Source organism: Rhinatrema bivittatum, chromosome 3 (assembly GCF_901001135.1).
Source record: "Rhinatrema bivittatum chromosome 3, aRhiBiv1.1, whole genome shotgun sequence".
NCBI lineage: Eukaryota > Metazoa > Chordata > Amphibia > Gymnophiona > Rhinatrematidae > Rhinatrema > Rhinatrema bivittatum.
Window position 1 is genome coordinate 33,325,368 of NC_042617.1, and position 22,756 is coordinate 33,348,123.

Sequence of the window (22,756 nt, forward strand, 5' to 3'; positions counted from 1 at the left end):
GCGCGACGAGTTAGTGAATTACAGGCATTGGTACATTACAGTCCATACCTCCAATTCTACCTCCATAAGGCGCTCTTATGGCACACCCCTCGTTTATGCCGAAGGTAATCTCCCAATTTCATCTCAACCAATCCATTGAGTTACCGACTTTTTATCCAAAACCTCACAAGAATGACAGAGAGAGGTTACTACATACCCTGAACTGCAAGAAAGCACTTGCCTACTATAAACAAAGGATCCACTCTCCTCACAGGGCATCACAACTCTTCGTTTCTTTCAACCCGAATGCCCCTGGCCTTCCGGTATCCAAACGCACCATCTCTAGCTGGATCACCCAGTGTATACAATTCTGTCATAACTTCAATTCTGACTTGCCATCTCGACCCACGGCTCATCAAACACGAGCGGTGGCAGCCTCCATTGCCCAACTGTGCCATATTCCACCAGTAGACATTTGCAAAGCTGCCACGTGGGCTTCTCTTCACAAGTTCACTTCCCATTACTGTCTCGACCAACAGATGGCGGACGATGCAAAGTTTGGTAAAACCCTTCTACAGTCATTGTCCAAGGACTCCACGAGGTCGACTGTCACCTAACCTTCACCACGCTGTATAAGATACTACCTATGACCTGTTCGTCAGCGACAGGAAAAAGCAAGTTTGTGTACCGTAAACGGTGTTTCCGTAGATAGCAGGATGAATTAGCCATGCTGACCCACCCACCTCCCTGATCAGTCGACATCAACTCTACGACCACGTTTGCTTTATCCAAGACTGAGGAGAGTCGTTATCAGCACGGGAAACCACGCGCAGCCTCAGAGCAAAACTGACATCACTTAGGAAGCTCCGCCTCCCGGGCTTGACTGACAGTTCCCATGACAGCATGGCTAATTCATCCTGCTATCTACGGAAACACCGTTTACGGTAAGCAAACTTGCTTTTCAGTCCTTCAGGGGCTCTTAGACCAAGTAGTCTAAATTATTCTCAGGTGGTAGGCCTCAGTGTTGAGGAGGCCTCCTAGGTGAAGGTCAGACTTAGGTTTTGACACTTAAAACTTTCTGCCCGAATAAGTAAGGGAAAGAGTTCAAAACCTTCCTGACCATAAGACACTTTGAGTATTGGTCATTCAACAGCAATGTCCGGTGTGTTCTAATCTTTCAGGTAATTTATTTGTGTGCAAGACTTTCCAGAAAGTGTCTCTATACTGCTATTAATTTATAATGTGCTTCTAGACATATACAATGCTGTGCATACAGTCCTTGCTCTGTGGAGCCCTATTTATTTATTCAAGTGTTTTTGTTCTGCTTATAGAAATTGTGCTAAGCAGATTACAATAAAAATAAGTCCTAGAATCTAGTCAAGACAAATATACATGACAAACAAGTCGATGGGAAGTATATTGTAGAAAAAGCAGTAAGGAGTTCAAGGCTGTCTAAAAACGATGAGTGTTTGGACTGGATTTGAATGTGACCTGAGATGGAGCATGACATACAGATTTATGGAGTCTATTCCAGGCATACAGCACAGCAAGGTGGCAAGCATGAAATCATGAATTAGTGGTGGAGGAGAAAGGCATAAAGACGAGCGACTTGCCGAAGTGATGAGTTCACGAGGGCTAGTGTAGGGAGACAAGTGAAGATAGATAATTAGGATCTGCAGAGCGAATGTATCTATAGGTAAGAGAAGCTTGAACTGTATGCAGAAGCGGATAGAGCAATTGTAGCAACAAGTGGTGCATGTCAGTTGCTGAATAGCTTTGTTCTAGATAAATGCACTAAAATATTCAAACTAATTTCTGGTTGTAAAGAAATCCAAAGGATTCAGGCTAGTTTTGGAGCTAACAAGGCTGAACAAGTCCATCATTCTTGCACTTCAGCCTAAATCAAGGAACGTAAAGGATTTCATCCTATCTGTCCAGGGATCTTTCTTGGCTTCCTATATCTGCAGTATGCCAATATGTACATTCTGATTAACCTTTGCCACTGCAGATTTTTCTGCTTTAGCTTGGATGAGCAACATTGCATTTAACCTTACATTGATCCCCCAGTGCATTCAGGAAGGAGCTGGGTAATCTTGATACTTCATCTCAAGTTGCAAGGCTTTTGTTTTCCCTTGTCTGGATGAGATTTGTATGAGCAGAATGTCTGTAAATTACTGTGTAACTAACAAGGTTCTCTTTCTTTATTGTAAGAACATGGATAGAATGATTATCAGAACAAAAGTTCTGTGAAACATCATAGGACTTTTGCTTAGGGCCAGGTTTTGTAGTGTTATGGTCCTGGTTAGCCTTCCAGAAATCAGATTCTCCCTAATTATATTGGAGGTGCCAGATTTTGTTGGAAAATCCTGCTGCTTTTAATCTCAGTTGTGGAGAGTGAGCCCTGAGCTTGGTTTTACATGAGAACCTTGTAGAGTTGATTGAGATGGATATAGCCTGCTTCTGGACTGGATCTCCAATTTCCTCTGACCTTGAATCAAGAGTAATGTTTTCCATATCTAGGTGATGGTTCAAAGAAGATCAGAACAGTGGCAAGACCCATAATGCTCCTTAATTGGTGCAGATCACCATACACACAAGTAAGGAAATGTTATTTGGGGGGGGGTGGGGTAGAGATCTTCATTACACCAATTGATAATAGGGGCTTCACTAAAGCTAAGGCCAAGAACATGGATGTCTTTGAGAAGCTATCATTCTGGTCCTGAGTGGTTTTCAAGACCATATGCTTCTCAAGTCTCAGAATAAGGTCAGTAAAACTGCTAGGTTGCCTGAGCACATCAGTACAATAGACATGCAAAATGCTGATAAAAGCTGAATGTTTACACAAATTGAAATTTCTCACTGCCCACTTGTATCTATAACCAAGGTGCTTTCACACGGAGTCTGAAGTAGAATGATCCAGTGCTATGTACTAACACGTCTCCTGGTTTCTAAATATTCCCACTGGTACCTTACAATATTTTTTTTTAGCATTGATCATTTGTACATCCTGACTATTTATATTGCAGAACTACTCTTGTCAGGAGGAATGGGAGCTTGGATATTTGATTTTACACAAAATGGAGTAGGAGCTTTTCCTTCCTGTCCTGACCCATCTCTGAGAAAGTTGTATCTTGATTTTTTTTTTTAGGATTTTAGATTTATCATAAACTTGTTCTAATTTAGGGACATAGGCCAGATGTTCCTTTTTGCATGTAAGAGATTACTAGCATCTGCTTTCCATTTCTAGAAGAGTTCAGGATCCGAATTTTCCAGGCTGCTATAAATTCTACCCTATGAGAAATTGCTGTGCTATGCTATACAGGTTTGCACTGATGAGAAGTATAACAGAATGGGAATTTTTCTTACTGCTTGTTTTGTTCTAGCAGCTTCTTACTGTGATAGGGACCCTCTATTTCATAATATATCTTAAGGCTCCTGGTCTGTAGAATATGGTGGTTAATGTTATTCTGAGGTAATTAATAGTATAGTAATGTGAATAAACATTTTTCAGTGCTGGAAGATGCTCTGACTGTAGCAGGAAGAGGTGGAATTAGGATCATGTGATACATGACAACTTCAGTTTAGCAGCTGCTAGTTTCTTCTGTCTCATGGTGGTATTAGTAGTAATAGTATTAATAGGAGTATTAGATAAATTAACAGTAAGAAAATTCCCATTTGAGAGTTCTGTTTGACAAAGTGGGTTCAGGCCCCAAGAAGAAGAATGGACAAATTGCAGCCTCAGGGGCCACCTTTGCTAACCCTGAAGCATCACTGTACTTCCCACCCTCTGCCTGCCTGCACTTAAGCAACAAGGCCAGGATCAGTCGGGAGGTCATCCCAGTAAGATGCTTCTGGTAGGAAAATGTTTACAACTATTGGTCGTATGCCACTCAATTCAAATTACATCCATCCTATATCTTCCAAATAAAGGATATATATGACTAAAGTGAAATCTGCTATTCACGCATAGTTGTGTGCTAGATGGTCATGATTTAAATTACCAGTACCCTTAAAATGTATTATAGAGACTAAGGGACAAACAAGATGAGGTTAAGTTTAAAGAAACATCTACAAATGTAATTTTGTATGTGCTTAACTTTGGTGTAGTAATGGGGCTCTGACTATCTTTCTTTCTTTTGTTTCCAGTGTTCTATTTAGGTGAGTTTATCAAATTTTTCTGTTCTGTTTAATTTTTCAACCCCTTGTGCAATTGAGTGTGTGCTCATTGTCTGTTAAGTAATTTCCAAGGCATTGTTAATGACCGTTTACTTAAACGTCTGTTTCAATTCCTGTCACTTGTAAAACTTTAGCACTGCTGTTGACTTTATAAGTGCTTCCTAATTGGATTTCATCAAAATATATTTTTCAGTTTTTATTTTGTTAGAGCTACTATTGTGTGTTTATTTTGCTGGTAAGAAAATATACTTCTAAGCAAAGAAGACATCCATGATTTATATTAGAATGATTGGTGTTCTCTGGTTTAAGATGCATTTTAATAATGCAGATGTTGAAATTGCACTTCTAATTTCTTTTTGGTTATTTACAGGTCCAACTTTGCCTCGACAAAATTCACACCTACCCCCTCAGGTGCAAAATGGCCCATCTCAAGAAGAACTGGAAATTCAGAGGAGGTAATATTCTCCATTAAATGTCTAGGGTTTTGTCCCCCCCCCCCCCCCCCCCCCACCATTTATTTTGTGTTAGAACAGTTATAGTTGACCTGTATTTTCTACTGTTAGACTCTCAAGCTTTTTGATTCAGTGCATCAACTGCTTTTGCTGCTAAGCTATGCCATAGTATAAACCAGTGTTTCCCAACCTTTTCAAGTCCAAGGCACACCTACATTAACAAAAATGTTGCCAGCATACCAGCATCCACAGGGCAGGTAGTGTGGACGTTGAGGGATCTCATAAAGTCAAAATTGAGAAGTACTGAAAGCTCCACCAATCTCTTTATATTTTAAAACGCAGGGGGAAAAGGGGAGACACATGAGCCCATTGCAATTGACCAGTTTCCTTATATACAATTGCAGGAGAAGAGAAGTCACTGTGATGTGGGCAACTAGCTCAATTACTTTGGTCACATGTGGCTGCCAGAACTCCTCCACTGCTGCTGCTCTGAGTGTTGGGAGCTCCCTTCCATCCCTGGATGAGAGTGCCTTCACAGGGGAGGCATACAAATCACAAGTTAAAAGCACATAGAAAAACAGTGAGTCATATCAAGTGCTCAGTGCACGCTTTCCCAGTCTTCTTCAGCCTAGGGATGAAAGGCTGGAATGATTTGAAGAAGAGGCGGTGTTGTGCACACTGTGTACCATATAAAGTGGGGCCTAGCTAGCCATGCCCTGCATGCTGCTCATTAATTACCACACTCCAGGGCTCATGTTGTAACTAGGAAAAAAAAAGGCATGCTTGATTAAACATGTTCTCAAAAAGAAGCTGCTTCGTGTTTAAGAGCCACGGATGGTGACTTGTTCAGTGCTGTCCTGGAACTGAGCATCAGATAATGGTGACTTTTCTATGATGCTCCTGATCAGGCTGAAGGCACACCAGTTTGCTGTGACATGCTGGTTGGGAAACACTGGTATGACTGCAGTATTTTGTTTAACTGATTAACCAAATTGTTCTTCAAGAAACATGTTTTACTTCAAAATCTCAAGAAATGTAGAATTGTCTAGCCCAAACATGAACCTAGGACTGTTGGAAAGCATCTGGGGAAAACCTCAAATGGTGCCTTTATTAGGCTACTGGTGCCTAAAGGGCTACAGATACGCCAACCCTACGATTGTGGATGATGGAGTGTTATAATCATTGGATTACCCCAGAGCGTGTGATGCTTTCATGTTATCTTAGAGCTATCACGGGATCAGGTATGAGTCCACTAAAGTGGATATGCTGGTGAACAAATATGTGTTTTACCAGTTAGATGTGTTCACTGCAATGGCGCCCAAATCATTCGTGTATTTATCCCGACATTGCAATGTTTCAAAAATCAGTTCTTCATCAGGGAAACACTTGTAAAAATGATGTCGGCACTTCAAACATTAATATAGGCACTGTCGTGGATACTTGATTTGAAAAGGTCAATGATGCGTCTAAAATAGAGACCTCCTCAGCGGTGCACGATCTGAGTCTGCTGCATCCATCCAATCGTGGGGTTGGAGTATCTGTAGCCCTTCAGGCACCAGTAGCCTAATAAAGGCACCATATGAGGTTTTCCCCAGATGCTTTCAAACAATCCTGATTCATGTTTGGACTAGACAATGCTACCTTTCTTGGTATTTACTAAGTGTCTAGCATTACTTCAAAATCTTTCATGTGTATTTAAAACTGTTATGGTTCATTTTATTTCATTCTGAGACAAAATATTTATTTTTTAAACTCTTCTCATATACTTACTGATATGGATTGACTCAATAGATTTGTGTGTATGATCCTGTCCAAGTCCAAAACTTCCCCTTTGACATAGTCCTTTCCCTCCCTGTCCACAGGCAGGAGTTGAGAGCAGTGCTTCTTACCTTCTTCTGTGGCTACCTCTGCTGACTTCACTTTAAAGTTTGAACTATGTAGGGCCCTGTAGTTTTGTGGGACCTGCAGGTGTAAACTGTCCAAGCTTCAGGTTGATGCCAGCGGAGAGAGAAGCAGTCTCAAGCAAAAAGCACTGCCCTCTGACATCTCTTGCCTCGGGAGAGAATCGAAGCAAGAGGTCCCAGAGTAGCTGCTCTGATTTCAAAACCCCCCTCCCCCCCTCCCCCCCTATTCCTTCCTACACCTGCTCTTAGATTTATAAGCTTCTGTTCTGGCAGTTTGTCTTTTACCATCAGCCAGGTGTAATTTGAACAAATAGTTATCTTGGGGGAGGGGAAGATTTGAATGGACACTAGCATAATTAGGTGCTTTCATGTTTCATTAAAAAAAAAAAAAAGAGAAAAAAAAAGACTGAACTATTTGTGCAGAAAATGAAAACCCTAAAAATACCAGCTAACAATGGAGAGAACTGGAGCTAAAAAGCAAATGAGATTTTAAAGACAGATTTTTGTAGATAACAGTGGCTTTCATTATTAACAAGATATTTTCCTTGCGCCGATTAGAGAGGGTCCATCATCTTCAGAAAAACCCCACCAGGAACACCGTGGAGCGGGTGACCGTCCATCACAGACTTCAGACATCGTCTTCATCGTCCTCTGTGCCGGAGAAGGACCGGACCAAGCAATGTGGGAAACACCGGCATCGGACTTCCCTGACCGGTGCCGGCACAGATACTGCAGTGGCATCGACTTCCACCGAGCCACCTGCGAAGATGGCCCCGGATAGAGGAGCCCCCATTCTCCTCTGGACCCCGAGGCGTTCCCCACCTATATCGGTGCCGGGTACTGAGCCTACATAGACTCCGATGGAGGCTCCAGTAATGCCTAGCCTGCCTCCTACCCCAGGTGCAGTGTTATCCACACCAGCCTTCAGGGTGGAGTTGGACAGACTGGTCCAACAGGCAGTGCTAAACACCCTTCGGGGTTTCCAGTCACCACCGGCACCCTTGATGTTTGCACCACTTCTCGAGCGCTTGGACACCCTTATTGGTGCCCTGCTGACTCAACCTGTGCCATCGGACATGCTACCACAGAGTCGACCATCGAGGCTTTCACAGATCTCGATCCCACAATCCGGTTCACCAGTGGGAGGCCGCCTCTGCCACTTCGCAACCAATTGACACCAAGTTACTACGGTCCAATGGGTACTGTCCATCATAACCCACGGTTATCGTCTAAATTTTTCAGCTGTACCGTCGGACTCCCCGCCCATTCCAGCATGGAGTCGAGACGATCACACGGTACTGCTCAAGTCTGAGCTCTCAACCCTTCTGTATGCCAGGGCTGTAGAACCGGTTCCCTAGACTCCGCAGGGGAGAGGGTTCTACTCTTGGTATTTTCTAATCCCAAAAAAGATTGGCGGCCTCCGGCCTATTCTGGATCTTCGTTCCTTAAGCAAATTTCTTCACAAGGAACGATTCAGAATGGTGTCCTTGGGCACCATGCTTCCTCTCCTACAACTGGAGGATTGGCTGTGCTCTCTAGACCTTCAAGATACTTATGCCCATTTTGCAATCTCTTCCCCCCCCCCCCCAATCGCAAATTCCTGCGATTTGTAGTGGGGCACGGGCATTATCAATACAAAGTACTGCCATTCTGCCTAGCCTCGACACCCCAAGTGTTCACGAAATGCCTGGCAGTCGTGGCTGTACAGTTACGCCGCAAGGGTGTCCAGGTTTTTCCTTATTTAGACAATCAATTCAAAAAAGCCAGTCCAGACAAGGAGCCCTCGAGTCCCTCAGTCTCACTTCTACACTCATTGGGATTTCTGATAAACTACACAAAATACCACTTGACACCAATTCACCATCTCTCCTTTAGAGGAGCAGACCTAGACACCAGGGCGGCCAAGGCGTTCTCCAACGAAAGAGCAGCAATGCTGTTCAACCTTGCCAGCTCTATCCACCATCAGCAAACAGCCTCGGCTCACCAACTACACACGTTGCTCGGCAATATGGCGTCCACAGTCCACGTCACCCCAATGGCACGCCTAGCCATGAGACTGACACAATGGACACTAAAATCTCAATGGCACCAAACCACTCAGCTGCTTTAGTCCCTTGTCCACATAACCAACCAGCTTCTCCTGTCCTTTACTTGGTGGATGTACAAGGCCAACTTACAAACAGGTCTTCCCTTCAAGCAACCAGCAACTCAGGTGACCTTAACCACAGACACCTCCAACCTAGGTTGGGGAGCCCATGTCTAAGGCCTTCAAACCCAAGGGACTTGGACAAAAGCCGAAGCAACCTATCAGATCAACTTTCTTAGACCTTCATGCAATGCAGTACGCCCTTTATGCATTCAGGAACTGCCTATCCAACAAGGTTGTCTTGATTCAAACTGACAACCAAGTAGCAATGTGGTACCTGAACAAACAGGGGCACGGGCTCTTATCTGTTCTGCCAAGAAGTGGCACAGATTTGGGCATGGGCCCTGTCTCGTTCCATACTACTGCGAGCCACTTATCTGGCAGGCACACAGAATGCATTGGCGGACTGCCTCAGTCAGAATTTCCAGCCCCATGAGTGGTCTCTGGATACCTCTGTTGCGGGCAGAATCTTCCACTGGTGGGGTCAGCTGGACATTGACCTCTTTGCGTCCAATCAGAATCACAGAGTGGAACGATTCTGCTCCCTACACAGGGATCGAAGAGCACCAACAATGGATGCCTTTGCCCTCCCCTGGAACACTGGCCTGCTATAAATGCTTACCCTCCGATTCCACTAATAAGCAAGACTCTAGTGGAGCTACAACAGGACTGAGGCTCAATGATACTCATAGCCCCGTATTGGTCATGCCAAGTCTGGTTTCCCATACTTTTCGACATCTCTGTCCAAGAACCCATTCGCCTGGGCACAGAACCCAACCTCATAACACAGAATCACAGCAAGTTGCGCCACTGGAACCTCCAGACCCTGTCCCTGATGGCCTGGATGTTAAAAGATTGATACTACAGCCCCTCAATCTTTCTAGTAGTGTCTCTCAAGCCCTGTTAGCTTCATGAAAACCTTCCACGCGGAAGTTTTACTGCTCTAAGTGGAAGAGATTTACCTTCTGGTGCACACAGGCTTAGATTCCTTTACTTGCCCCACACCAGAACTCTTAGACTCTCTCTGGCACCTCTCGGAATCTGGTCTCCAGACATCCTCCAATCGAGTACACCTCAGTGCCATCTCTGCTTACCATCAAGGAATAGGGGATGCCCCAATAACGGCTCAACCCTTTGTGGGTTGCTTCATGAGAACCTTACTACAGCTTAAGCCTCCTCTACAATCACTGGTCGTAGCATGGGACCTCAGCATAGAACTTGCACGTCTCGTGCGTCGTCCTTTTGAGCCCCTGCACTCCTGCGAACTCGTATATCTTACGTGGAAAGTAATTTTCCTTGTAGCTATCACATCTGCTCGCAGAGTCAGTGAGTTACAAGCCCTTGTAACATACTCGCCTATACAAGGTTTCTCCATGACTGGGTGGTTCTTCACACTCACCCTAAATTCCTTCCTAAGGTGGTAACAGATTTCCACTTAAACCAATCTATTGTCTTGCCCACTTTCTTTCCAAGGTCTCACACTCACCTGGGTGAGTGAGCTCTGCACACCTTTGATTGTAAACGTGCGCTTGCAATTTACTTAAACCGCACAGCAGTCCACAAAGTCCACCCAACTGTTTCTTTTGACAAAAACAAGTTTGGAGTTGTGGTGGACAAGCAACACGATACAGCTTCATTTACTGGTGAGATCAGCATCCATCTGCAGTGGTGGTTGCAAGCGGATAATCTAAGGTAGAGTATCCCCCCCTACGAACACCAGACTGACTACTACTCACAACAGATGGTGAGGGCTCACTATCAGGAGTTGATAGCGCAAGGGCGCTGGAGTACAAATGAATTTCTCTGGAGCATCAATCGGCTGGAAGCTCGTGCCATTTGGTTGGCATGCTTGCGATTTGTTGACCGCTTGCAGAGTCAAGAGGTTTAAATATCTGACAATGCGACAACAGTGGGATACATCAATCGCCAGGGAGGAAACGAGGCAGTGAGTGTTGCAGGAAATAGCCCAACTCATGGAATGGGTGGAAGTACATCTTCAGGAGATCTCAGACTCACACATTGCAGGAAAAGGCAATGTATGAGCTGACTTTCTCAGCAGAGTCTGGATCCAGGAGAATGGCAATTGTTAAATGAAGTGTTCCAGCTTATAGTGGGCTGCTGAGGCCTCCCATTTGTAGACTTGCTGGCGACATCATACAATGCAAAAGTTCTTCACTTCTTGAGTCGCAGGAGAGATCTGAAGTCTTTAGGTATTGATGCCCTCATGCAGAGTGGCTGGAAGGCAAGCTTCTATATGCCTTTTCTCCATATCCAGAGGGAGCACTGAGAGGAGAGGATCAACTTGCTGGTGGCTGAAAGGAATCAGTAAGTTTTTGCTTGGAACATTGTCTTTTTCAAAAGTATTGGGGCAAAGTTAACTATTTGGGAATATTATTTAGTGTGTTTGTGCTTTTAATAGTCAGTAAGGCAGTGAATAAACAAGTTAGACTGTTTGTATTTTTAAATGGTCAGTCAGTAAGGCAGCTGGTAAGCAGTAGTTAGTGTGTTTGTTTTTAAAAGTCTGTAAGGCAACTAGTAAACAGAACTGAGTGTTTGTATTTTAAAAAAAAAAAAAGTAGCCAGAAGCTAGAAATAAGTTAGGAGCAGTGTATACCTAAGTAAAAAGGTTGAAAAGTTCAGTTACTCACCTTGGAAAGGTGTTGAGGTAGTGTGATTTGGTTTGATTAGGTACCAACATTTGATAATCAAGAGAGCAGTGAGTCTCTCTGGCTGACCAACTGAAGTTAGACTGTTTGGATTTCCCAACCCTCGCCCACCCACCCCTAGCTCATCCTTTAATTTATAGGCAGGTGCCACTTTCACAAAAAAAACAAAAAACAACTTAGAGTTTGCAATATTTAGTCCTGTTTAATTGTTATAAGACAATGGCCAATTTATTGATGCCTTATGTGGAAAAGATTTAATTTTTTTACTTTTCTATGAGTTAATAGATCTAGCAACCATCTTTTACCATCCATCCTCACATAATTTACTATTTGGTTTGCTATAATACCCTTAATTCTAGTTCTCATATGTTCTTTCATTTTGCATATTTTTATTGCTATAGTTTTAAACAATTCATATTTGTTTGGTTTCTGGCCATATTGAAATATGTGCTTTTGAATTGTACCATGTGATAAGATTACTTTTGTCACTAATTTAGTTAAGAATATTAAAATCATGGGCTGACCTGGTGATCAAGTGTCACTGGTGTACTCTACCATGCAAAGAATGTGTTCTATTCCCAGGGCAAGTCTTCCGCTCCTCAAGTTGGCCAGAGCTTGGAATGCTGAGGATGCAGCATTCACAACCCTAGGTGTAACGAGTCATGCAATGGCAATACCTAATGGCCAGATTTAGGGCCCATGATTGCGAGGGTCTATAAGGAGCTCTGTTACTGCATTGACAGTGTTAGGTGAGTTGGGAGGGGATATGAAATAGTGGGGAAAAATTATTGGGTAGTTCGTTAAACTGGAAGAGCAGGAAGAAACTGGTGGGCCCAAATAAGAGTATTAAACTCATGTTAAATGCATCCTCTATAACTTCATGAAAATAGAAGTGAGGAGGCTGGGAACTATAGGCTAGTTAGTCTGACTTCTGTGGTGAGCAATTACTGGAATTGCTGCTTAAAACAGAGGATAGTACAGTTTCTGGAATCCAATGGATTGTAAGATCCATGGCAGCATGGTTTTACTAGAGGAAAATCTTATCAATTTCCTTGAGTGATCAGAGAGTTGTATCAAGGGAGAGCGCTAGACATAGCGTACTTGGATTTCACTAAGGCCTTTACCATGGGTTCCACACAGAAGACTTAGAGTGAGCATCCTTGGTATGGAAGCTAGAGTGACTGACTGGATTAGAATTAGCTGAGTGGGAGATAACAAAAGGTAGTGGTATATGGAGTTTTCTCTGAGGAGGAGGGGTACTGCTAGTGATGTGCCTCAAGGTTTAGTCCTGGGACTGGTTCTTTCAACATTTTCGTGAATGGAAGGATGGTCTGGAAATTTTTTTTTTTTTTTTTTTTTTTTGCTGCTATCATCAAAATAAGCAATAAGGTAGACAGCCAGGAAGATGTGGAAAACATGAGACAGAATCTAGCGAAGCTCGAGGAATGGTATAGAAGAAAATGCAGAGTAATGCATTTAGTTGCAGAAACCTAAGGGAGAAGTACAATATCAGAAGTGAAATTCTTCTAAGGACCAAAGAAGATCTGGATCTAGGAGTGACTTTATCTGACCTTAAGGTGACCAAACAGATGGATAAAGCAACTGCAAAAGCCAGAAAGATGCTTGGCTGCATAGAGAGGGGTGGTCAGTAGAAAAAAAGAAGTGATATTGCCCCGGTTTAGCTTCCTGGTGAGACTTCATTTGAAATACTGTGCACAGTTCTGGAGATAGTACCTTCAAAAGGATATAAATTAGTTGGAGTCAGTCCAGAAGCTGGCTACTAAATTGATTAATGGTCTTCGTTCTAAAGCATATGGGATAGGCTTAAAGATCTAAACATGTATACCCTAGAGCAGTGGTCCCCAAACCTGTCCTGGGGGCCCACCAGCCAGTCGGGTTTTCAGGATATCCACAATGAATACGCAAGAGAAAATTTGCATGCACTGGTTACTACCCCATACCAAATAAGCCTGATACTTCACTTTCAATGCATATTCAGCATAGCTCTCTGCTTCAACGGCAGGGTGAATGAAGAAAAGATTATTTATATTCAGACAACTACCAACAAGGACTGAATTACACAGTCTGGGTAAAACAAATAATCATGGGTGTAGCTTGCTTGCTATGGCGGTTACTACCCCGAATCAAGCCTGATACTTCATTTGGAATACATGTCCAGTGCAGCTCACTGCTTCAGTGGCAGGGGGAATGAAGAAAAGAGGCTTTATATTCAAACAACCAACAAGGACTGAATTGCACAGGCTGGGTAAACAAGTGTGGGAGTAGCTTGCTTATTACTGCGGTTACTACTCCAAACCAATTAGCTAGATACTACACTTAGATGCAGCTCCAGCACTGCTATCTACATTGAGGGTGGGGGTGGAAGGGAAATAGAACCAAAAAGTTACCTAAAAGGGACAAGAGCAACAGATAAGTATGAAAAATAAGTGTGAAAGCTTACTGGACAGACTGGATAGACTGTAGGTCTTCTGCCGTCATTTCTATGTTTCTATATGAAAGGCAAGAGATATGATAGACATTTAAATATCTCAAAGGTTTCCATGCACAGGAGGTGGATCTTGTTCAATGGAAAAGAGGCACTAGAACAAGTGGTCATAAGAGGGTGAAATGGGGTAGACTCTGCAATAATCCTAGGAAATATTTGTTCTCAGAGGGAGTAGTGGATACATTGAACGGTCTTCCAGTGGAGGTGGAGACAAAAATAATATCTGAGTTCAAGAAAGCATGGGATATATGCAGAGGATCTTTGAGAGAGTGATGGGAATTGTAAGGGCTAGATAAGTGTATTTTGCTGTTTGGGAAAAATGGGCATAGCAGTTGGATTTTATGGATACTGTAATGCTATTGTATGACTAGGCAAAAATGTGTAGTTTGATACATTTTACAATTATTACTTTTGTAAACTGGATTATCATTTTATCTTGAATCTATACTGAAACATAACTGCTTTCACAGTGCATTTTAGACATAAAACAGTTTGAGTGGGTCATATTTGTTCAGTTAAGGCTTGCCCTTGATTAACATGATCCATTCATTTGCTGAACTGAGTGGTTAACAAATAGAAATTTTATATTTTCTTTTCTTGCCACTGTTTCATACTTGTTCATGTCATACTTATGTGATACACTATATCTTCTTTGCAGTGTTGACTAATAAATACATTGCAAAGGGTATGACTCATAGAACTAGGATTTTATGTCATGTCAGTGGGGAGCTAATTGAGTTTAAAAGTTATATATAGTTTATAAGTCAGCACCAGAGTAGGATCCTTGTTAACGTTTTATATAAAAGGGATGAGAACCTAACAGAACATAGTTTACTTTAAACTATGGCAGCGGTGAAGATGTTTGGTCCTTGCATTGTGTTTCAGAGAACCACAGGGCCAAATGTGGACCGTCTTGTAATGTAAGTAATGAAGGTGTGGACGATATGTTTAAATGAGTTGTTTTTTTTGTTTTTTAAGAAACACTTTGAAGTTGTCAGTGTTTCTAATGTCAGCTGCAAAACTTGAATATTTTATATGTACAAGTATTTTCTGAGCCAGGGTTGATACCCTGTAGATGGATTGTAGAGATCCATTTATAAAAATGTTCTTGATTCTCAATTGTATTCAAATCAGTTTTCAGCTACAATCTAAATTTTTACAGACTGTAGATTCTAAAACTACTTTAGAGTTCATTCTTTTTCCAAATTCTAAGTTGACCAGATTGTACTTCGGAAGTTCATATATCCTGATTTAGTGTAAATGTTTTTATAATTTGATTAACATTAAATATAGCATGTAGCTGACATTTGTAGCATCAGGTTGATTTGTTCAGCTGTTTGAGCAATAATAGTAACATAGTAAATGACAGATAAAACCAAAATTGCCATTGACTTAACAGTAAATTCGATAGCAGAACTGAATTTAAAACAGAGTATATCATAAGCATTATTTTCTTTTAAGTAAATTAGAGAAGGTTTTGTAATTAATTTGGTGTGTCCCCCGTCCCCCCCTCCCCATTTCTTCTGAATTGGAATCCACAGGTGTCTCCTCTAAACCCCCTCTACCACAGAAAAGGAAAGAAATTCCTACCTGAGGACCTTTTGCTCCAACTTTATAAAGCAAAACATACTGGGTCAGACCAAGGGTTCATCAAATCCAGTATCCTGCCTCCAACAGTGGCCAATCCAAGTTACAAGTACCTGGAAAGTACTCAAACATTAAATAGATCCCAAACTACTAAGCAATTTTATAAAACAAAGTTTGTTTTGGGAATCTTTCTTCCCAGTCCATAACACCACAAAAGACTGAGGTGCTACAGGTCAGGAAGACCGACCCCAAAAACACAAACTCGAAGGTGATTTTCAAAAGAACAGAATTTGGCTTCCTGTTTGCCTCAAAAATTGAAGCCAAAATCCAAGCAGTGTCAAGATCTGCCTTCTGCCATATCTATCATCTTTGATAGCCCAACCTTTGCCAACAGCTGTCCAAACCTACATCATTTCCCATTTGGACTGTTGCAATTCATTTTACATCAGAATCCAAACTAAAGATGTCTACAGTTCAAGAACACAACTGTACAAATTCACTAATATCGCCCCCATCCTAAAAACCCTGCACTGGTTTCCAACTCTTTACCACACTAAGTTCAAAACTCTAGTCCTGAATTTTGATATGCTGAAAGGCTGGGTGCCTCCTACTTGAACAGATAATTTGCCCCACACCCTTCAGCCCCCTGTGCTCAGAAGTATAAGCACACCTCATCAGCACCTGGAAAAATATCCGTTTCTAGAGCAACACTAACCCTTAGGAATAAGTTACCATCCAACATCAAGCTGGCATATGACTTCCAAACCTTCCATAAGAACATAAGTTGCCATACTGGGTCAGACCCAAGGGTCTGTGGCCAATCCAGGTTACAAGTATCTGGCAAGTACCCAAAACATTAAGTAGATCCCATGCTTCTAATGCCATTAATAGCAGTGGCTATTCTCCCAGGACAAGCAGGATGGTAGTCCTCACAGTTGGGTGACACCATCAGCACTTACCATCGCGGAGTGGGTGACACTCCGAACTCAGTGCAGCCCTTAATGGGGTGCTTCATGAGAGGCTTATTTCAATTAAAGCCTCCACTGCATCCTCCTGTTGGGGCCTGGGACCTCAACATAGTGCTGAAGCGGTTCACGCAGTCTCTATTTGAGCCTCTACGCTTCTGCGAATTGAAACACCTCACCTGGAAGGTCTTCTTCCTGGTGACAATTATTTTTGCTCGCAGGGTTAGTGAGCTGCAGGCCCTGGTTACCTATCCACCTTATGAGGTTCTTCCATGACAGGGTGGTGTTGCACACCCACCCTAAGTTCCTGGCTAAGGTGGTGACTTACTTCCACCTGAATTAGTATATCATGTTGCCCATCTTTTTCTCGAGACCACACACTCACCAAGGTGAGCGGGCTCTGTACACCTTGGACTACAAGCGTGCTCTCGCTTTTTATCTGGATTGCACTGCAGCCCACAGGCAGTCCACCCCACTCTGTCTCCTTTGACAAGATTAGACTTGGGGTTGTGGTGGGCAAGCAGACCCTGTCCAGTTGGTTGGCATACTGAATTGCTTTCTGCTATGAGCAAGAGGACCTTCCGCTCGGAGGCCGAATGAAAGTGCACTCAGTGATGAGGGCCAAGGCATCATCTGTGGCTCACTTCCATGCAGTCCCTATCGCTGAAATCTGCAAGGCTGCATCGTGGAGTTCCCTCCACACCTTCACAGCCCACTACTGTCTGGACAAGCATGGTCAGCAGGACAGCGTCTTCGGCCAGTCTGTCCTCTGTAACCTGTTCCAAGTGTGAGAACCTAACTCTCCCTGCCTAGGGCCCAGTGTGTGATTCAGACTGCCTCCCGTTGTTGCCATCAGCACCCCTGTTGTGCTGGTTGCATGTTATTGGGTGTCTGTTAGCCCAGTGTTTTTGGGGGCAGCCTGCAGCTTGATATTCACCTATCTGTGAGGACTACCATCCTGCTTGTCCTAGGAGAAAGCAGAGTTGCTTACCTATAGCAGGTGTTCTCCCAGGACAATGGGATGATATTCCTCAAGACCCACCCGTCACTCCTTGGAGTTGGGTTTGACTACATTTTGTTCTATATTTTGCTCGGTTATTTTTCTGCTTTGTAACGAGACTGAAGGGGGGACCCCACGTGGCTGCAGGGATAGTGGCATGCTGGGCATGCTCAGTGTGCCAGTCAGTTTCTAGAAACTTTGATAAAAGTATTCCGTGCTGGGCTCCATCTGATGATGTCACCTATCTGTGAGGACTAACATCCTGCTGTCCTGGGAGAATACTTGTTACAGGTAAGCAACTCTGCTTTCCCTAAGTCAAATTTATTAAGTTAATGGACTTCTCCAGGAACTTCTCCAAACCTTTCCTAAACCCAGCTACACTAACTGCCCTAACCACATCCTCTAGCAATAAAGTCCAGAGCTTAATTGTGCATTGAGTGAGAATTTGCTCCGTTTAGTCTTAAATGTGCTACTTGCTAACTTCATGGAGTGCCCCCTAACCCTATTATCCAAACGTGTAAATAACTGATTCACATCTACTTGTTCAAGACCTATCATATCCCCCCTCAGCTGTCTCATCTCTAAGCTGTACAGCCCTAACCTCTTCAGCCTTTCCTCATATGGGAGCTGTTCCATACCTTCCTGTTGCGGCAGGCCCTCTGCGAGGACCTGGACCTGCTTCCACAGGTTTCGGTTGCATTGGGTCATAATCAACTGGTAGGCAGTGATACAGGCAACAAGCATAGCGCCCTGAAAGACCTTCCTACCCAGATCATCTAGCTCCCTATGTTCTTAACCCGGAGAGGCGGAGGCATAGGTGCAGCGCACTTGGCCTTCTTGAGGGCGGATTCCACGACCACAGACTGGTGAGGGAGGTGATGTAACATTTATTTGTAACAATTGAATTCCAAATGTCTTTGGGGGGTTTTTTGTTTTTTTTTAAACTTCTGTTTTTGTTTTTATTGTGCTATTTTATATGGTTCTTTTTTCTGATATGTTGTAAACTGCTTTTATTTTTTGAAAGGCAGTATAACAGTAGCAACTGGAATTTTTAAGGAATTCTGGTATTTTATATACTGTTTTTATTTATTTTGCTTTATATATAGCCTTGGAAGTTGTTATAAAATCCAGAAGGCGATTCATAAATTAAATATAACAAATTAAACCAACATACTTAGCATGTCTCTGCCTGAGATAAGCCTCTACCTAAGATCAGTTGCAGGTCATGTAAGATCTGATTCCATGTCCAAGTTGTCCATCACCTCAGGCACTCAGTATCATGCTGACTGTTAAAAGAACTAGTTTCTTGGTCATCATCACATCTTGTTCTTTTCATGCGCTCAGTCATCTTCCAAACACCTTTATGTGGATCAAATTAAATGTAGACTAATCAATGCTCGATCATTAGTTAACAAGTCTCCCCTTATTTTGTATTTAATTATCAGTCAAGGACTCTAGCTTCTCTGTATTACTGAAACCTGGTTAAATCCTGGGTGTTTTTCATGTCTTAAGCATTTTTGCCCTCCCAATTTTATTTTCTTTCACAAAGATCGGCCTAGGAAAAAGAGGAATCACCATCATAGCTTTACAGTCTTAAAGTACTTACACTGAATTCTCGTTCTTCAACAATTTATATTTCTACAGGTTCATAAATATTTCAAATTCAATCTTTTATATATCAACCGGTGCACTCAGGTGCTATAATTAACGTAATCGAATGTGCCATCTGAAGCACATATTTATTATTACTAGGTGACTTTAATCTTCATTTTGATGATCCTATTAAACCTGTCATTTCTCAGTTTTTCTTCTGTGTCCAGTCTTTTACTCTCAGTCAAGCAACCCACACAATGCCATACCATAAATCAGATTTTCACTACTGATGCGGTACAGATGTCTAATTCCATTACACACACTTTCTTTTCATGATCACTTTTTTCCTTCACTTAAATTTTCTTTAAAACCCACCACTAATACCAAACTCCAAATTAGGAATATGAAACATCTGTATTTAGAAAATGTATTCAGCACATCAACTTCCCTAATGATTTTTCAGATTTATCACTTGATGCTCAGGTATCCACCTACAAAAAACTGACATATTTACTTCTCTTGACATAGTTGCTCCAGTTAAGATAAGTCTTAACCCACTTTTGAACTCTCATGACACCATAAGGACTTCAAGTCCTCAAACTTCAAATATAGCAACTCAAAATGAAATGGAGAAGGCATAAAATAACAGAAATTGAACTTAAGCTTAAAAGTCAAATCAAACATCTACATGCCATCAAGATGGGTAAGAAAAATTATAATAAACATCTTCAGAAAGCCAGAAACAGACCAAGAAAATTGTTTAATTTAGTATCTAATATTTCTTAGGGACAATATTAATTTGCTATCTACTAATTTTAACAGCTGATGTCTTCGCTTGCACATTTGACACTAAGATCTCCACTATTAGATCAGAATTTGACTATCTTCCTTCCTCTGCTACTGTTTTGACTCTTCCATCTGAGAATTCAGTGATTCATACTAGCAAACTTTCTGCATTCAATAAAGTCACACAAGCTGGCCTGCAGCTAACCTTTAAACAAATGCATACTACTGTTGTATTTGACTCTACACCATTGCACTTCATCTTTAATCCAGTCTTTGATCTTTTTCCTCCATATCTTAACATTATCAATACTAGTTTGGAATCAGGTTAACTTCCCCCACAACATAAAGCTGCCAAAATACAACCAGGGCTTAAAAAAAACTTAACCCATCTCTGTCCAACTATAGACCAATTTCTAATCTTCCTTTAACTAAAATTATTGAAAAGTGGTTCACATATAGTTATCCAAATTCCTTGGCAAAACTCTTGTATAATACCCTAAGTAGTACGGATATTGTAAAGAGTTTAGCACCAAAACTGCTCTGACTGCTTTACAATCTGATATTAATCTTAATCTTGATAAAGGAAAGGCGGTACTCATTGTTTTCTTGGCGATGAGGGCCCTTTCAACACTATCACCAATTTCTTCTCACTCGATGTTGACATAGGTATTGGGAATCAAGCCCTCAACTGGTTCTAATCATTTCTTGAAGACAGAACATACCAGGAAACTTGAAACATTCCCCACATCTCATCTTGGTCATATCTTACAAACATTTTGGAAAAACATTGCCTTACAGCGATTGTTTGACTCATTCAAATCTTGATCAATATCAATTTGGTTTTTGAATGCATCACAACACAGAAATGTTTCTTCTTCCTAGCTTTGACACTGTTCGGTGCTGATTTGATAATGGGACGACTTTGCACATATTTTGCTAGATATATCTTCAGCCTTTGTCACTAGGGATTTCAGGTTCTGTTCTTTCCTGGTTCACTGCTTAATTAACTGGTCACTCTCAACAAGTCATAATTGGTTCTGGTGTTTCCTCCTTGGGTTACTGTATTGTCTGCTGTACCCCAAGGCTCTGCTTTGTTGGCTGCCTTATTTAACATCTATATGACTCCTCTGACTACTTGCTAGCCTTGGGGTATACTATTAATTATATGCATGCAATCCTTTTTTTTCCTCTAAAATCTTCCTGAGTGCTCACTGGACAGTTCATTTCATTTTGTCTTGTTTCTATCAATAACTGGTTAGAACACAACAAATTGACCCTAAATATTAATAAAACTGAAATCATAATACTTTCACAATTTCCCTTATCAAATATTCCTAACTAGATATGCTCTACAAATTAAGAAATCCTCATTTCCAATACAGTTTGTAGTCTTGGAATTATTATGGACCCTTCTCTCTCCATTAATGCTCATATAAGGACTCTGTTTTGCTTTTCTCTCACCCAGTATTTGAAGTTCTCTGCTCTTTAATGTGCATTTAGAGAGAGATTATATTAAATTAAGAAACTGGACAAATTTATCCGCCAGGCAGTGAGAGAAACTCTCAAAGATCTTCGTCCATTGATACCACTGGAGCCGATGCCCGTACCGGTGCCTTCACCGAAGCTGGTGCCTACTCCGATGCCGATACCGGATTTGTCAATATTCCAGCCACTGATGTCAAAGCTCGATGCCCTGATCGGAGCTCTTCCAGTGCAGCCTGTCGCTCCTTTTCTAGTCTGTGACGATGATGCACATCTCAGTGAAGAATGTATTTCTTGAGCAATATTTTTTGTCAGTTAGTTAGACCTCTGTCTACTATTACCAACCAATGTTGGTAGGCTTGAGATTTTGGCATAGGTAGAGATTTCATTTGCAATTGCACAAAAGAGGCTCCAGGCTGGCAGTATTTGGAACTTTGGTACCTGGTGAAATGTTTTGTGCATGCATAATACAGTTTTGTACAAATCTTGCTTCCACTGGCTCAAATCTTATTTTTAAAAAACTTCTCCCTTCAGCCACATATGCCACTTCATGAAAAGACAGAAGAGTGACAACAGGTGGCCATGTATCAGTTTATAATCATCTTTTGCAGAGTAATAGATTGTACAGTAAAATAATGTTGGTGAAGATACTTGAGTCATAGGCATTTCTTTTGATATTTAAGGTAACAAAACAAAAGATAGTAAAGTTCAAGAGGAATATGTGTGAACCAAAATATTAGAGCAGTCAAACTAAAACAAAAATGTCCAGCATTCCAATAGAGAACAATATTATGTAAAATTGTTTACTTCCCAATATTTTGTCATATAAAATGATTGAAGCCAATTTGAATTTTGTATGTAACTTTTTAAAAGAAGTGTGTCATTAACTGAATACCTATTTAGGTATATATTATTGGTATTTTGAAATTAGTTTCAAACCAACTAATGGTGTCAAATTTTATCCATTCTTACAGGACAAGCAGGATGGTAATCCTCACATATGGGGGTGACATCATCAGGATGGAGTCCAATCATGGAACAGTTTTGTCAAAGTTTCTGGAACTTTGACTGGCACCTACTGGGCATGCCCAGCATGGCACTAACCTTGCATCCAGCAGGGTCCCCCTTCAGTCTCTCTTTTTTTTTTTCCGCACAGCAGTAGCCACATGGGTTAAGGAGCTCTCTAGAGATTTCTGACAGAAATTTTCCTCTCAGAACGTATTTCTAAAATTTCAAAAAAATTCTACCCCATAGGGTCCCCCTATCAAATCCGTAGTCCGTGGATCACGACGTCTTAACTTGCACCAAATGTGCCCGCTCAAAGATGGAGTTTCTTTTTCAGGCAAAGCCACAGACTCCATCGAGTGCTTCGACATAGTCTGAGCCGGTGCCATCAACCTCTCGCCAGCAGCAGGACACCGGTGCTGTCCACCCAGTACCAACTACTCCGAAGCCATCGACTTCTTCCTCTTCGGCTCTGGAGAAGGACCAAGGGGACATTGTGAAAATTGTTG

At 41.9% G+C, this 22,756-nt stretch overlaps 1 protein-coding gene across 7 annotated transcripts in view; it reads left to right on the plus strand.

Moving 5' to 3' along the window:
• Positions 1-22,756, plus strand: part of ENAH (ENAH actin regulator) — a 432,953-nt gene that overhangs the window by 204,985 nt on the left and 205,212 nt on the right. For 3 of the 7 annotated variants that reach the window (XM_029593080.1, XM_029593081.1, XM_029593085.1), the window contains exons 4-5: positions 4,126-4,137; positions 4,526-4,610. In XM_029593080.1, coding sequence (XP_029448940.1) covers positions 4,126-4,137; positions 4,526-4,610 — 97 coding nt within the window. Of the gene's footprint in view, positions 1-2,548; positions 2,577-4,125; positions 4,138-4,525; positions 4,611-14,621; positions 14,750-22,756 lie in introns of those variants that run through there. The other 4 variants (XM_029593082.1, XM_029593086.1, XM_029593083.1 and 1 more) reach the window with 3 other exon arrangements.